Source organism: Vidua macroura, chromosome 25 (assembly GCF_024509145.1).
Source record: "Vidua macroura isolate BioBank_ID:100142 chromosome 25, ASM2450914v1, whole genome shotgun sequence".
Taxonomy (NCBI): Eukaryota; Metazoa; Chordata; class Aves; order Passeriformes; family Viduidae; genus Vidua; species Vidua macroura.
Genome location: NC_071595.1, coordinates 1,287,112 through 1,304,217, shown reverse-complemented (window position 1 = coordinate 1,304,217; position 17,106 = coordinate 1,287,112). Strand labels below are relative to the sequence as shown.

The window sequence follows — 17,106 nt, the reverse complement described above, 5'->3', positions numbered from 1 at the left end:
CAAAGAAGAGGTCTGGAATGCTTCCAGTTGCTTTTTCAAGGTTGTTTTTTTTTCCTTCTTATCTATAATATTTTCTCTCTGGCCTGCCGAGGTGCTCTCAGCAAGGCAGCCTTGGCATTCTGCTCTGCCCTGTCGGGCGGTGTTTACCTTTTATATCAAAAGTTACGTGTACCATGTTTACAATTTATTACCAATATTAACATTTACTTTGGGCAGTGTGTCCCTACCTTAAACCAACAGAAAAGTGTCACCCTCACACCCAGACATGGAGGGCAAGAAGTACAAGAAGAAGGCCAGGACACGCCCAAATCCCTCCATCTTGTCCCCCTGAACCCCTTATCTTAAAAACCCCAAAATTCTGTTTTTCCACCCTGTGTTAGTTTAAATATCACACCACTCAAACCCTTGTGGCTTGTAATTCCTCATGTAAAATTGACAGTTTCCCACAGGCTAAAATTGAAGCCACAGGTGGTTTTGACTTCATGCCAGGGTCTCTGAGCCCCCTGCCAGGGTCTGAAGCCAGCCAGGGCAGCCAGAGGGATGTGCTGGACTCCAACAACTGAAATATAAACTTTAAGAGATTTAGAGATTTTAGAGGAGTTAAGATTTTAGTTAGAGATAAGCCTTACTACAGTTAATTAAAACAAAGGGATTCTGTAAGTAGGCCTTGATGAAGTTAAGAGTTAGTAGTTAACTAATAACTGATTGCTTGTCAACACAATGTTTAGTTAGCTGGGTTTGTAATGAGGAATATAGAAATTGACAAATAGCTTTTAGGAACATGAGACAATTGTGGGCCTCCTCTGTTCTGAAACCAACTGAAGACAGGGAATGGGAGTTCTACCAAGGTTCATTTGTCATATTTGCATTGAAAAGGCAGAAAGGTCAGAATGAGGAAGACTTCATTTACTTCCTCACTTTGGGACCCCTCCCCATGAAAGGGACCACCGACCCATTTCAAGGAACAAACTACGCATGCTTAATAATTGGAATGATTAGCATAGGAAGTGAGGAATGGGATGTCCTAAATGATGAATATGTATTTGTGTTTTAGATATTCAATTCTTGTGTGGTTAAAAGGACTCTGGAAAGGTGCAGTGTGCATTTGGGAGCTGTCCCGCATGCTGCCCGGCGCCGCAATGAACATACACTTTCTAACTTTAAACTGTCAGAGAGCTTTTGTCTGTCACAGTTGGTGCTAGATCAATATCCATATTTCTTTAATAAATCACAACAACCCTTCACCCCCGCAGCCCCTGGGCAGCAAACACAGGGTGAGTTCAGGACTGGGGGAGGCAGGGGAGGGAAAAGCAAAATAAGAAACGGGTGAAGAGAATGGAGGAGAAGTGCAGCAATTCAAATCTCCTGCAGGAATTCAAATCTCCTGGTGCCTACACGGACACTGCTCCTGGAAATCCCAGTGTCAGCCCCACGCTGCTGAGAGGAATGAGGGATTTGTCTTTCCAAACCAGCCGTGGGTCTGCTGGTAGGTAAGACCAGCACTGAGAGATAGAAGAAACAATGGGAAGGATTCCACTGATTGGTGAATGGAAAAAAGATATTTGCTTTTACAAATAAACTGTAGGCTTGATGATAAATGAAATTAGATATTATGAAATAAAGGAGAAAAATGCTAAATTCCGTAAGAATTAAAAATTAAAAGGAGGGTTGTACATTAGAGGGGAATCTTTGGTATCAGGTGTTCTGGGAAGTCTGAACCTCTCAAGTCCCTCAGCCAATGGAGAAAGAGAGAAGGGAAATTGGGATAAAAAGGAGGCTGCATCCTCCAAAAATTTGAGAGACCCCAGGGGAATGCCCCATGGCCTCTCCCTTTATTGGAATAAAGTCAAAGGACTCATTTTTGGACATAAACCTCTGATGTTTGTGGATGAATTTTCTTGACATTACCCACCCTTCCCAGCTATTCCAGGGAATTCAACCTGAGTACACTTTTAATGAAAAAAAAAAAATCCACTCTGCTGGAATTTAAATGCTGAAACAAACAGATTAAATTGCACACCAATGAGGCAGAGATGTCCAGATCCTGGCAGAGACTCTGCAGCTCAGTTTCCCACCCCCCCCAAGCCCTGTTCAGGTGCAATTCCAGCCCCTCCTGGACTCACCCTCGTAGCTGGCCTGGAAGCCTTGGGCACTGACGGCGTAGTCACTGACGAGCCACAGGGACAGCACCAGGCCACTGCTGACGATGGGAGCAGGCAGCTGGAACCCTGTCAGCCTGCAAAAAACCACAGCGAGGTCAGCCTCACCAGGAAAAACACACACCAGGTCACACTCAACAGGAAAAACACACACCAGGTCACACTCACAAGGAAAAACCCCATACGAGGTCACACTCACCACTTCTGACCTGAAAAACCTACACAAGGTCACACTCACCATTTCTGACCTAGAAAACCCACACCAGGTCACACTCACAAGGAAAAACCCCACACAAGGTCACACTCAGCACTTCTGACCTGAAAAACCTACACAAGGTCACACTCACCATTTCTGACCTAGAAAACCCACGCCAGGTCAGACTCACCAGGAAAAACCCAAACAAGGTCACACTCACCAAGAAAACCCACACCAGGTCACACTCAGCACTTCTGACCTGGGAAAAACCCACACAAGGCCACACTCGCTGGGAAAATCCCACAGCAAGGTCACACTCAGCACTGCCCTTCAAAAACCCACAGCATGGTCACACTCATCATTTCTGACCTGGCAAAAAACCCACAGCAAAGTCACACTCAGCACTTCTCACCTGAAAAACCCAAAGAAGGTCACATTCACTGGGAAAAACCCACACCAGGTCACATTCACAAGGAAAAACCCACATCAGGTCACACTCACTGGGAAAAACCCACACCAGGTCACACTCACTGGGAAAATCCCAGAGTGAGGTCACACTCAGCACTTCTGACCTGGAAAACCTACACAAGGTCACACTCACCAGGAAAAACCCACACCAGGTCACACTCACCACTTCTGACCTGGAAAAAGCCCACACAAGGCCACACTCACTGGGAAAATCCCACACAAGGTCACACTCAGCACTTCTCACCTGAAAAACCCAAACAAGGTCACATTCACTGGGAAAAACTCACACCAGGTCACACTCACTGGGAAAATCCCAGAGTGAGGTCACACTCAGCACTTCTGACCTGGAAAACCCACACCAGGCCACACTCACCAGGAAAAACCCACACAACGTCCCACTCACCAATAAAACCCACACCAGGTCACACTCACCAGGAAAAACCCTATACAAGGTCACACTCACCAGGAAAAACCCACACAAGGTCACACTCACCAATAAAACCCACACCAGGTCACACTCACCAATAAAACCCACACCAGGTCACACTCACCAGGAAAATCCCCCAGCGAGGTCACACTCAGCACAGCCCTACAAAAACCCAGGTGTGGGGTTGATCCCGTCACGCTCCTGGAGGAGCTCAGAGCTCCAGAACACCCTGGGACAGCCTGAGAGCAACAAATCCTGGGCTTTTCCCACCTTCTGCCTGACCACAGGAACTGCTCCTGTAATTTTTCATGGTTTTGCAGAGTTTTTTCCCACAGGTTTTCTCCACTCTTGTGGTTCTTCACTGCTTCTGCCCCAAACCCCTCCCTGCTTCACACCTGGGGCACCCCACAAACCCAGCCTTGGGATGCTGGAGCAGAACCCACACCATGGGACAGAGATTTTGGGGTGCTGAGTGAGGCCAGGGCTTTGTTCAGTGATGCTTGAAATGTTCTGAGAACCTTGGGAGTAAAAATCTGACTGAAGCTTTCCACAAACCCCCAAAAAAAAGGCAAAAAAAACAGATGTTAACAACTAATTAAAGCTTCAGTGTGGTGCCTCCAGAGTGTTTGACGTGGATAAGGCTGGAAGGTTCTGGAATCCTCCCCAGCCCAGCACCAGGACAAGGTTGGGGGTTTTAGGTAGGGACAGATCCAAGATGCACCAAAGGATGGTTCCCACCTCCTCCCTGAGGTAAAAACCCAAGCTCAGAGCCAGGAAATTGCTGCACCAGAGGCTCTGGGAGCTGCAGTGCAGGAATTCCCAGGACACGGGCACAAATCAGAGTGAAGAGAAGAAAATAAAATGGGACAAATCCAGGAACTCCCACCTGCTTCCCCCATGGAATGACAACTGATTCTATTATAAAACCTGTTCATTAATGGTTTTCATTAATCCCAAACACAAACCCCTGGTGCTGAGCCATCCCCAGACCAGCTTGTTGACCAAAATTACAGTTTTACAACTTCCAGATCTCCCTACACGTGGCCAAGGGGATTCCTGGACAGATTTCCATAAAGCAATCCCACAGGGGACTGCTGCCTGCCATTCCTGGGGAATGCAGGAATCCAGGAGCAATCCCCGAGCTGCCCCAAACCCAGACTTTTACAAACCACAGGAGCAGCAGGAACTGAAGGAATTTGCTATCATTTGGGATCAAGAGTGCTCAAGGGATCACAAGGGCAGGAGCAGCACGAGATAAACAGGGAAAAAAGAGAATTTAAAGCTTCTTACAACACACTCTGAGGTTTATCCCACTTTGTGCCAGGGGGGCAAAGGATCACCTGTGATACAAAGCTCTCTGACCCTTTAAGAAATACCTGGAAATGTTATTTCATCTCCTCTCTTCACACGGAATGAAAAGGCACCCACAGAACAAAACCAGATTTGGGGAGGGGGGGGCACCATTTAAATTTCTCTGAGCACCCAAACCCAAGCAATTCCTCCTCAAAATCATCACCAGCCCCCAGAGACAGCGGGGGAACCTCCCTCCTCTTCTGCCTCTCACTGAGCAAACCTAAATATTATTTCACACACATTTGAGCTCTGACTGATGAGAGCTGACGGGCTTTGCCTGAGAACTTTATTGAAGCAAAATTTCCAGTTATTGGCAGAGCTCACGGAGTTGCCAGCCCGTGATTTAAGTTTTAATGTCAGCACAGCAGCACTGAGCAGCCCTCAGCATAAAATCCATGCTCTGGACAAGCTGCAAGGACAATTGCTCCTGTTTATTAACAATCAGAGGTTCCAGGAGCCAGAAGGATTCAGTTTTTACTGAGCTGAGTGAAAGTGCCACTGTTTTTATTAATTAATTTGGCAGTTTAATTAGAGTGGCCTGCTGAAACATCCATGCACTTAAAAAAAAAAATCCAGGAAAACGCCTGGACCAGCTTTAATAAAAGCAGAACCTGCTGATTGAACTTCCCCTGATCAGCCCATCCCATCAGCCAGGAATCTGTTCATGCTTTTCTCCTGTTTATTATATCCAATATTATATATCCTGTTTGTTATATCCAATATTATATATCCTGTTTATTGTATTCAATATTATATATCCTGTTTGTTATATCCAATATTATATATCCTGTTTGTTATATCCAATTTATTATAATTGCTCCTGTTTATTAACAGAGGTTCCAGGAGCCAGAAGGATTCAGTTTTTACTGAGCTGAGTGAAAGTGCCACTGTTTTTATTAATTAATTTGGCAGTTTAATTAGAGTGGCCTGCTGAAACATCCATGCACTTAAAAAAAAAAATCCAGGAAAATGCCTGGACCAGCTTTAATAAAAGCAGAACCTGCTGACTGAACTTCCCCTGATCAGCCCATTCCATCAGCCAGGAATCTGTTCATGCTTTTCTCCTGTTTATTATATCCAATATTATATATCCTGTTTATTGTATCCAATATTATATATCCTGTTTGTTATATCCAATATTATATATCCTGTTTGTTATATCCAATTTATTATAATTGCTCCTGTTTATTAACAGAGGTTCCAGGAGCCAGAAGGATTCAGTTTTTACTGAGCTGAGTGAAAGTGCCACTGTTTTTATTAATTAATTTGGCAGTTTAATTAGAGTGGCCTGCTGAAACATCCATGCACTTAAAAAAAAAAATCCAGGAAAATGCCTGGACCAGCTTTAATAAAAGCAGAACCTGCTGACTGAACTTCCCCTGATCCCCATCCCATCAGCCAGGAATCTGTTCATGCTTTTCTCCTGTTTATTGTATCCAATATTATATATCCTGTTTATTATATCCAATATTATATATCCTGTTTGTTATATCCAATATTATATATCCTGTTTATTATATTCAATATTATATATCCTGTTTATTATATCCAATATTATATATCCTGTTTATTATATCCAATTTATTATAATTGCTCCTGTTTATTAACAGAGGTTCCAGGAGCCAGAAGGATTCAGTTTTTACTGAGCTGAGTGGAAGTGCCACTGTTTTTATTAATTAATTCGGCAGTTTAATTAGAGTGGCCTGCTGAAACATCCATGCACTTCAAAAAAAAAAAAATCCAGGAAAATGCCTGGACCAGCTTTAATAAAAGCAGAACCTGCTGATTGAACTTCCCCTGATCCTCATCCCATCAGCCAGGAATCTGTTCATGCTTTTCCTTACCCAGAGTGGATCTGCTCCCTCTGAGCTGAGCTTTTTGCATCGTGGATTCTGCTCACAGCCCCTGTGCTAAGAGGATCCCACTCTGCAGATGTTGCTTTTAATTCAGGGCAACACGAACATGTCCTCTACCTGTAAGGAAGGAGCTGCTGTCCCCCAGGAGCCACAGGAATTAAGTGTTACCTGAAACAACACTGCCCTGCAGCATTTATTCCAACACAACTGCTATTTTCTACTAACAGGCCTTTAAGAGAGAAGTGCCTGTGCACGAGGGCATGAAATTGTCACTGAGCTCGTTCTCAGGCTTTCCACAGAGCCCACGCTGGCTGGAAAAACAATTTCCAGGGGAACCTCTAGGAACTGATAAACGCAAAGCAGCTCTGATCCTCAGAGGTTCCCTCGTGTGTCCCCAGCCAGCAAAGCAGCACCAAAGGCATCAAACCCCGCTCCAAACCCTGCTCCCCACACCCCAAACCTCCCCCCTGCCCGCAGAACACCCCAGGGAGCAAACTCAGCCAGGAGGAAGCAGGAAATGCTGCTTCAATCAGGGAAATATCTGTGGACCACCTCCCACCTCTGCTCCTGCAGGGAAATCCTGCCCTGGGAGCGAGCTGCAACTGCTCCAGCTTCTCACTGAAATCACAATAAAAGCCACTTCTCCTCTTAAACCTCCAGCCAGAGCACAAAACTGATTTTTTTTTTTTTTTTCCTTCTCTGATGTCCTTGTCTTGTCCAAGTGAGAGCCCAGGCAGCATCCCCTTGAAGGAACAATCATTTACCAGGGTTCCAAAGCCCCAGGACAGCCAGCATTGGCAGGAATCCCTGCTTGGTAACTGCTCTCCTGCCTTCCTCCCTAAATCTGCACCCCAGAGAAATTTAAACAACAAGAAAAGCAGACAGAACACGGAATCATTCCCCACCAAACAGCAATTCTGACATCGCTGATCTTTAGGGCAGCAACCACAAAAAAAACACACACTAACAAGGCAAGAAAGCAGCAAACTCCATTCCGTGTTTTTATGGAGGTGAGGGCAGTAATAACAGCAGGAATAATCATATTCCATTCCTCCTGTACCTCCAGCCAAATGGATTATTGAGTGATTATCCCCTTAACGTGCTCGGAGCCAGCGCTGATTGTGTGAGATCTGCAATGTGTTTTTCATTGGCTTAATTTTGCTCCTGCAGCGAGGAACCAAAGGAGACCAGCGCCAGAAATGCCACTTGATAAGCTTGCCCTTGCAAAAAATCAATATATCCAAACAAATCAACACAGAAATCCTCTGCTCTGCTCGCATCCCTCGTGCTCTGCTTCAGGTGCGCCACGGACGCTGCAAATCTTCCTGGTTTGGCTCCCAACTTGCAGCAGGACAGGAAAAATCAGTTTTGGGAGAGCTGATGGCACTGAAAAGCACCTTCCACAGGTGAGAAACCCCACCTGGCCACGAGGCTCAGCCTGGCTGGGACAGAATCCCAGAGTCAGGAGGCTGGAAAAGCCCTCCAGGACCATCCAAGCTGTGCCCAATCCCCACTTTGTGCCACCTCCAGGGATGGGCACTCCAAACCTCCCTGGGCGATTCCTGACCACGCTTTCCATGGAGAAATTTCCCCTCATATCCAATTTAAACCTCTCCTGCTTCAACTGGAGGCCGTTCCCTCTCCTCCTGTCCCTGTTCCCTGCGAGCAGATCCCGACATCCCCCCGGCTGTCCCCTCCTGGCAGGAGCTGTGCAGAGCCACAAGGTCCCCCCTGAGCCTCCTTTTCTCCAGGCTGAGCCCCCTCAGCTCCAGCAGGAGCTTTCCAACCTTCCCTGGACACTCTCCAGCCCCTCTGGATCCTCCCAGAGTGACAGCACCGATGGAAAACTGCCCCGTGCCCCTGGGAAAGGAGCTGAGCCCAGCCAGAGCCCCCCCGGCTGCTCTGCTCAGCAGCTTCAAGCCACACCTGAACATTTCTTTTCCCCCCAAACCCCAACAGCCAGCCAGGACCCCCCAGGCCTGTTCCAAGCCCCCTCAGCTCCATCTGTTGCACATTTCCCATCCCTTGGACGCAGCGCTGACGCACTTTGGGAGTGCAGGTGCCACAATTAAAGCCCAGCCCATTATTTTTCTGGTAGGATGCCCACCATCAGCTCAGGCTGCAATCAAAACAGTTATTGCAGCTGGCAATCCAGCAGCCTTTAAAGCATAAATGCTGGAGAAGTGTCTCAGAACATCTAATGAAAATGCACTGGATTGTGTCATTTAACCCAGCATTAAATTACATCCCCCCCGTAGCTCGGTGAGCTTTTTCTGCCTGTCATTTAAAGGCAGAAAAAGGAAAATTCCCCATCAAATGAGGCACTCTCCTGCTGTGTGCAGGGTAAATGACAGCAGCCTGGCACCCCTGCACCACCCTGGGATAATGATCCTTTTGAGGCAGGTGTGAGGGAGGGCATGCTGCCCCTCTGCCCAGCCCTGGGGGCACAGCTGGAGTGCTTGCCCAGCTCTGGGATCCTTGGGACAGCAGGGCCAGGAGCTCCTGGAGAGCTGTGGAGCTGAGGGAGGGCCTGGAGCAGGAAAGGCTGGGGGAGCTGGGGCTGAGGAGGTGCTGAGAGGGGCCCTCAGCCCAGGTGCTGCTGCCTCAGCCTCTCTCACACATCTCATCCCTTCTCCTTCCTGCAGAACTTCCCCTGCTGCCAGAGGCTGTGGATAAATCCACCCCTGAGCAGCCAGCTCGCTCTCTCCTGGCATTTCCTCAGGCTTGGCTGGGGCAGGAATTTCCCCCCCTCAGTGGCTCTGTTAGATTTTCCCTGTATTTATTAAAGAGGAACACAATTACAGCGAGATGTCAGCTTTTTTTCCAGAGCCCATGGACACGAACGCTCTCATTAATCATCAATAAAACAAGCAGAGCATGATCTGAGAGCGCTCCCAGCTCCCAAATGCTGCAGACACTTAAAAGGCAGCTCTGTCCTCCAGGCACAGCTCGCTGGTGTCACTGAGATAGTTGTCCTTTCATTTGCAGCCCTGCAAGGCTGAAATGATGCTCTGGACCACAAAAAAATCAACTCTCAGCCAACTTAAAAGGATCCTGCAGTGACACAAGAACAGTTCCCCGTTGGATTTACCCGAGCTGGTGGAGGGATTTGTGCTCAGAACCCAACTGCTTTTGTTTGGGAGTCAGGCACAGAACGAACACCTGCACAGGAGTGCCCCAAGCACCAGCAACTCCTTGGATCTGCTCATATTTCACTCACATGGCCCATTTCATCCCATCCCACCTGCTGGAGAATTGATTCCAAACCAGTGCAACCCACTGCTTGCGACATTCACTAGTTTGATTTTTCTCTACCACGACAGCAACAAGCAAGGGGTAAAAAACCCCCCGAGGTTTTTCTGTTCCTCAACCTCTCCCGGTGCCATAAACACCACTGATTTTCCCAGGAATTTTATCTAGCACAGCTCTCAGTCTCAGGAATCAGCTGCACCTCCCTCCCTTGCCCAAGCCAAGCACAATCCATCAAGGCCCAGGAGCCCTTTGCTTACCTCTGACACTGACAAAGCTTCATTAACCAGCACGGGCTCGGGGGACAGTGACAGAGCTCATAAATCCCAGCCTGGATGGATTTCTCCACTTGTTTAAAGCAGGGTTTGGGTCAATTCCCACTAGAAAAGTGTTATTTATAGAGCCCAGAGCCAGCACAGCCAGCTCAGATATATGAGGCCTTCATGGCTCAGACTGGGGACAGGTACTGAGCATCAAATTTCAATAAATTGGATTTTCCATGCAATGCAATGGAGTGGGAAGACCATGGAGTTGGACGTGATTTATTCTTTTGCTCACATCCCTTCCATGCTTGTTTTTCCAAGATTTCCTGGGACTGCAGTGGGATTTTGTCCCCTCTGCCCTGCTCAGGTGAGACCCCAGCTGCAGAGCTGCCTCCAGCCCAGGAGCTGGGGCTGGGGAAGGTGTCCCTGCCCATGGGATGAGCTTTAATTCCCTTCCCACCCAAACCCTTCCACAATTCCATGAAATCCAACTGCGGCACCTCCATTCTCAGCCCCGCTGTGACAAACCAGGAGGAAGAAAAAGGCAAATTCACAGGAAAGTTCATCAAATCTCAGTCACCCCCTGGCAAATCCGAGCTGACATTCTGAGTAAACAAAGACAAGTTTGGATACAGCCCAAGCACGGCTCAGCAGCTTCAATTCAGAACTTGGCAGATTTGGGTTATTTCTGTCTTTCTTCAAAAAAAAAAAAAAAAATTAAAAAAAAGGAGGGGAAAAAGCAAAAAGAAAAAAGTCACCAGGGGGGTGTGAAATTGAATAAATGGGAAAAATAAGTTCTTGGAACCCCCTGGAAATCACACGAGGTTTGTTTATTGCTCAACACGGGGCAAGTGGGGAATGTTGCCACAGTGGAGGTGTTGGGAACACCCGGGGCTCCCAGCAGCCCTGCAGAGCAGGAATCCAGCGCCCTAGAGCCTGCAGAACAGGCACAAAGGTCTGACACAGCAGGAAAGGCAAGAGAGGCAGCATGGAGGAGCTGCCAGGCCAGCAGCTCCCTGTGACTCTGGGACGATGGCATTTCACAGCTGGCACAGCTGCTGAGGGATTTGCTCCTGGGAGGATTGCTCCCTGCTCCTGGGAGGGATTCCAGCACGCCCCAGTGCTCTGCCCCTGCTGGCACCAAACCCCAGAGAGGGCAGTGCCACCACCCTGCTCCCAGGGACGCTGCTTTTGAAGGTTTGGCTCTGTGTTAAAGTCAAGAGACTTTTGGGACAGGTTCTTACAAGCAGGGCCAGACTGGAGCTGCCTCCTCATCCCAGAGCAAGTGGGAAAACAACCAAGAGGCAAGAAGCAGAAAGTGCCTGTGCTCCTCACCCTCCTCACCTGCTGCCTCCCAGAGCAATCTGAAAATGAGAAACACCAAGCCAAGGCCATGGGTTGGTTCGATTTCCATCCTTCCACTGCTTAAAAAAAGAAAAAAAACTGATCTCATTCCCTCCGATCCCAAAAAACTCCCCACTGGGGCTGGAATTGGGAACTCCCCACTGGGGCTGTGTTGCTATTGGACACACAATGAGCACACAGAAGTTTGAAAGAAAAAAAAAGAGTTAGTTTTATTTAAACATCTAGTATTCATAAAATTCTACAAGTAACCGTAGGTTATAGACTACTTCTCTAACTACACTAGCCTAAAGATCAATCAGTAATTTTTACATAGAAATATGTAAACTATTCTATTTATACATGAGACTGTGTGAAAATTCTGACTCCCAAATATGTCAACATTATCAGAAAGCTAAAAAAGTTTTATGAGAACTTTAAAACTTTCAAAAAAAAACTGTAAAAGAAAACACTTTTAAAAATCAGAGCAACAGGGCTGGAATTGGGAACTCCCCACTGGGGCTGTGTTGCTATTGGACACACAGTGAGCACACAGAAGTTTGAAAGAAAAAAAAAGAGTTAGTTTTATTTAAACATCTAGTATTCATAAAATTCTACAAGTAACCGTAGATTAGAGAATAGAATTAGTACTTCTCTAACTGCACTAGCCTAAAGATTAATCAATTATTTCTCTCTACTCACAGAGACATATGTAAACTATTCTATTTATACATGAAACTGTGTGAAAATTCTGACTCTCAAATATGTAAACATTATCAGAAAGCTAAAAAAGTTTTATGACAACTTTAAAACTTTCAAAAAAACTGTAAAAGAAAACACTTTTAAAAATCAGAGCAACAGGGCTGCAATTGGGAACTCCCCACTGGGGCTGTGTTGCTATTGGACACACAGTGAGCACACAGAAGTTTGAAAGAAAAAAAATAGTTAGTTTTATTTAAACATCTAGTATTCATAAAATTCTACAAGTAACCATAGATTAGAGAATAGAATTAGTACTTCTCTAACTGCACTAGCCTAAAGATTAATCAATTATTTCTCTCTACTCACAGAGAAATATGTAAACTATTCTATTTATACATGAATCTGTGTGAAAATTCTGACTCTCAAATATGTAAACATTATCAGAAAGCTAAAAAAGTTTTATGACAACTTTAAAACTTTCCAAAAAACTGTAAAAGAAAACACTTTTAAAAATCAGAGCAACAGGGCTGCAATTGGGAACTCCCCACTGGGGCTGTGTTGCTATTGGACACACAGTGAGCACACAGAAGTTTGAAAGAAAAAAAGAGTTAGTTTTATTTAAACATCTAGTATTCATAAAATTCTACAAGTAACCGTAGATTAGAGAATAGAATTAGTACTAGAGTCTTAATTGAAATCCACTAGACGCTGCCTAATTACAGAAAATCTTTCTACACTTAATCCACTTCACATAGCTTAATTTAAAGCCAGGCTCACAAAATCCCAGGACCTTCAGTCTCATCCCATTGCAGCCCTGCACCTTCCACTACCCCAGGCTGCTCCAAGCTGCCTTTGGACACTTCCAGGGGTGGGGTTTGTCAGGCTTTTTCTGTCCCTAGAAAAGTGGTTAATTTGAGGAAAATTAAATTGTTAAATACAATTTGGGGAAGGAAATATAATAATAATAATAATAATAATAATAATAATAATAATAATAATAATAATAATAATACCATTATTATTATACAATATTATATATTATATATATTACTATATATATATTACTATATATATATTACTATATATATTATATATAATTATATATTATAATATTACAATATTATTCTATAATAAAATATAATAATATTCTATTAGTAACACTATACTATTTATTATATTATTAAATATTATAATTATTATATACTATTATATTTACATTATAATTATAATATAGATATAATATTATAATGAATTAAATATTTATTCTTTATAAATATAATTATTATTCATAATAATGTTTTCATAATAATTATTGTTTGAGTAACACCTTCAGAGACCCTGCCTGTGTGTCTCACCTCACAGCTGGAAGAGCAGAGGTGTGAGCAGGTCCTTTAACCCCTAAACCAGGACAAAATTGCTCCATCCCCATCTCTGGAAGAGGCTGCCAAAATATCCCTGCCAAGCCTCCTCCTGAGCCTACAACATTCCACACGGTGCCAGGGAAAAAGCTCCCACTCTGACTGAATCAGCTGCTTTTATCACTCCTCCTGATGCACCCTCTGCTAATAAATATGGAAAAACGGAATGGAGATTGCAGAGCTGCCGTTGCATTAAGTCCATTACCTCTCCCGGACTTTCAGCTCCAGTTTCATCAATTACCCCGCGAGACGGAGTTTAAACACTCAGCACTTCCTCAGAACAAAACAGCCACACTGCTGAAGGGTCCTGCAGCTGCTGGAGCAGCTCAAACACGGCTCTTCCCGGGGAGAAAAACACAAATAAAGTCGATTTTGTCCTACAAAGCAGAGGACATAAATTTAAGAGGGGTTTTGTCGTGTTTCTTTTCCCATGGAGTTAATGGGAAGTGACAAAAGACTCTGCTGAGGGGCGGGAGGGAGGTGGGGCTCGGATGTTTACTAAAGGTGACAAAGGATTTAGCTGGCCCTCTGCTTTATTTATCCTCCTCCTTAGCAAAGAGAACTGTAGTCACCTTGGAGACACGAGGCAGTGACAAAGGAGTATGTCACTGGCCCAGAGGTGACTCAACACAAATCCTAACACAAGCTCTGTGCATTCCCAGCTGACAAATGCTGTTTTCCCAGGAATTTCTTTAACAGGACAGAACTCTAGGATTTTATCTTTACCAGGACTGAACCCCAGGGTGTCGTTTCACCCCAAATTCGCATCTCTGCAAGCCACAGGAACACTGGAGGAACTCTGTCCTCCCTTCCTCTCCTCCTCCCTTTTGCTGTTTTTAAGATCAAAAGCTTTGTTGCTCTTGATTGGTAATTAAGTACAAGTCACCCAGGCTGCTTTTTCAAAGAGTAATTAAAAGGTTATCAAGAGAAACGTGCAAGGTGCAGGTAATTCCTGCTGCAGCTGTAATTAGGTCAGCCCAGAGATAACTCTGCTCTTATCACAAGGATCACATCGTTTCCGAGTTCAAACCAAATACTTCAACTTTCAGTCAATTAAATATGGCCCAAGATGCCGTTCTGAGCTGCTCGCACAGCAGATTGATGGCAATCCTTCTCCTCACTCCTCAGCCACCTGTCAGGGAAGAAGGATGAGGATCTGGGAGCGACTTGAGGAGATCTCTGTGAGATGTGGGACGTGAGCTGCAAGGGAAGCAGGGCCCCGTGCCAGCAGCAGGATTTGCGTGCTTTGCACAGAACCCCGTTGCAGTAATGGCTGCAAACGTTTCCCCAGACCCTGCACGCTCTGCAGGCACGGGAATTCCTGCAAAACCCTCCTCAGAAAGGGGCAGGTTCCTTCCCAGATGTGTCAATAAATTGGAGTTTGTTGTTTCCTCCCAGCGGCGCCCGCGGAAACGCGACGGGCACCGCCGAGGCTCTGGGAGTTGTTCTCCTCTGGATGCACAGCCTCAAACAAACGTTTTCTCAAGCAAATAAACTCAGCATCACTGAAACGTTTTGTTTGAACAGGGAAGAGACCAGAGGACGACACAATTCCCTGCCCACAACAGGTGGGAAGGGAAGCCCAAGGGTTGGAAGAGCCTGAGAAACCCCAGCATTGCTCAGCACATTTACAAGTGAGGAGTCTCTGCTGGTACAAACATCCTATTTTCTCTCCCCTGGGCTTTTTTTAACATCTCTGGAAGGAAAAAAAAAAAAATAAAATCTGATTTTCTAAGTTGACCACTTCCATTTATAGTGTAAATTCAGCAGGTCTCACTGGGAAAACAGAATTAGGGAGCTACAACGACCGACTCACAGGGACACTGTAAATGTGTTTTCCCTGGATCTGAGTACGAGCCCGAAGCTTCAAATCAAGGAATTTGCAAGTGATTTAAGATTCTCACATGAAAAGGGTCCTGCAAATCACTGGCAGATGAAAAAAGCTGGGGGAGCCACGTGGTTCTGTCGCTGCCCACTGTGGGGATGTCATGGAACAAGAGTCTGACACAAAGAGGTGCAGAGTCTCTCCCAAATCCCACAGCAATCTCAGAGCCATAAATAACCCCAAGAATTCAAATTGTAGTCAGGTCTGTGCTGGGTTTCTGAGCCCAGCACAGTGGGAAGGCAATCAGGAAGGGAACCTGATTGGAGCGACCTCGGAACAATGACACAATCACAAGGCACAATGGGAACTGGGCAAAGACTGTTCTGGAATAACTGCAGGGCTCCACACGACTCCCTGATCCCACAGCAGCTGGGAATTTGAAGGAAGGGGATTTGGGAGAGTCTGGTGTGGTGCAGTGAGCTCAAGAGAAGGGCAAGTCCTGGGCAGGAACCAAATCTTGATGTTCCTCATCAAGGAAAACTCTGCAGCCACCACAGCTCTCAGGTTTCACAGAAAATTCCCCCACAGCGGTTCCTGCTGAAAGCCAGGAGCTGGGAAAATTCCAGTGCACAAGGAGGAATGGGTTCCAACAGAAAAAAAGGGAAGTTTAGGTCATATACATGGAAAAAAATCCTTCCCTGGGAGGGTGGGCAGGCCCTGGCACAGGGTGCCCAGAGCACCTGTGGCTGCCTCATCCCTGAAGTGTCCAAGGCCAGGTTGGAGCAGCCTGGGACAGTGGAAGGTGTCCCTGCCCATGGCAGAGGGTGGAATGAGATGGAAATGAAGTTCCCTCCCAACCCAACCCATTCCAGGATTCTAAAAACCCGATGATTCGAGAGAAGCTGAAATAGCAAAGACTTGGAAACGAGCTCTGATTTTAGCAAACAAAGCAAAGTCATGGCACTGAGAGATGACAACAGCCCTGGATGTCTAAATTAAGGCACTGAAAGCCATTTAATATTCACGTCCTCATCACAAACACGCAAGGCAAATTCCCTAATATCCAGTAAAGCTGTTTATTAGCAAATGCCTCATTGGATTAGGGCTGCTCTTATTCTATTAGGGAACCTTCACACCACATTAAATTGCAAGACAAGAGGGTGTTTGCCAGCACATGATGAACACAACATTAACCCCTTCCCAGGAAGTCCTGGAATGGTCTGGGTTGGGAGGCAAATGCATCGGGGACGCTTAAAAATGCAAGTTTGGGAGGGGAAGAAGCAAAGAAATCCAGTTGTCCCTTCTTTTCCCCTTGCTCACAGCTCATTTTGGGCGAGCTCTGGTGAGTGACACGTGGCCATCCATCTTCAGGGCTGCGCCTCGGTGATGAATGGAGAACATTTGGAGAGCAGGCAGGGAAAAAAAAAGCAGAATTAATGGCCATGAGAAAGAGAAAAAAGGGAGAAAGAGGGAGAAAAAAAAAATGTAACCCATGGTTAGGCAACAGTTAAGAGTTTAATGAGGTGAGATTGATGTACCAAAAATAATACCTGGGGTCTCCTGAGGTGGAAGGGACCCACAAGGATCAGGGGACACCCCAAAAATCCCACCCTGTGCATCAGAGCCTTGCCCAAACACTAAAACTGGTGAACAAGGAGTTGAAACAGCCCGAAGGAGCCAACTTCAGGTTTGAAGTTACTAATCCAGAAATGTCCAAGGGAAGGAAGCTGATGTCCACCATGCACGAGTTCATCTTTCACTTTGCTAAGCCCTCCCTAAGTGCTTTCAGACCTCTAAAAATCCCCCTCTTTATTTCCCCTCTTTGTTTCCCTTTCCTGCCCTAAATACA

At 45.8% G+C, this 17,106-nt stretch overlaps 1 protein-coding gene across 1 annotated transcript in view; it reads right to left on the bottom strand.

Annotated features, from left to right (window-relative positions):
• Positions 1-17,106, bottom strand: part of CSMD2 (CUB and Sushi multiple domains 2) — a 308,910-nt gene that overhangs the window by 227,461 nt on the left and 64,343 nt on the right. Inside the window, exon 4 of the mRNA XM_053998582.1 lies at positions 2,124-2,236. Within this exon, the coding sequence (XP_053854557.1) occupies positions 2,124-2,236 (113 nt within the window). The remainder of the gene's footprint in view (positions 1-2,123; positions 2,237-17,106) is intronic.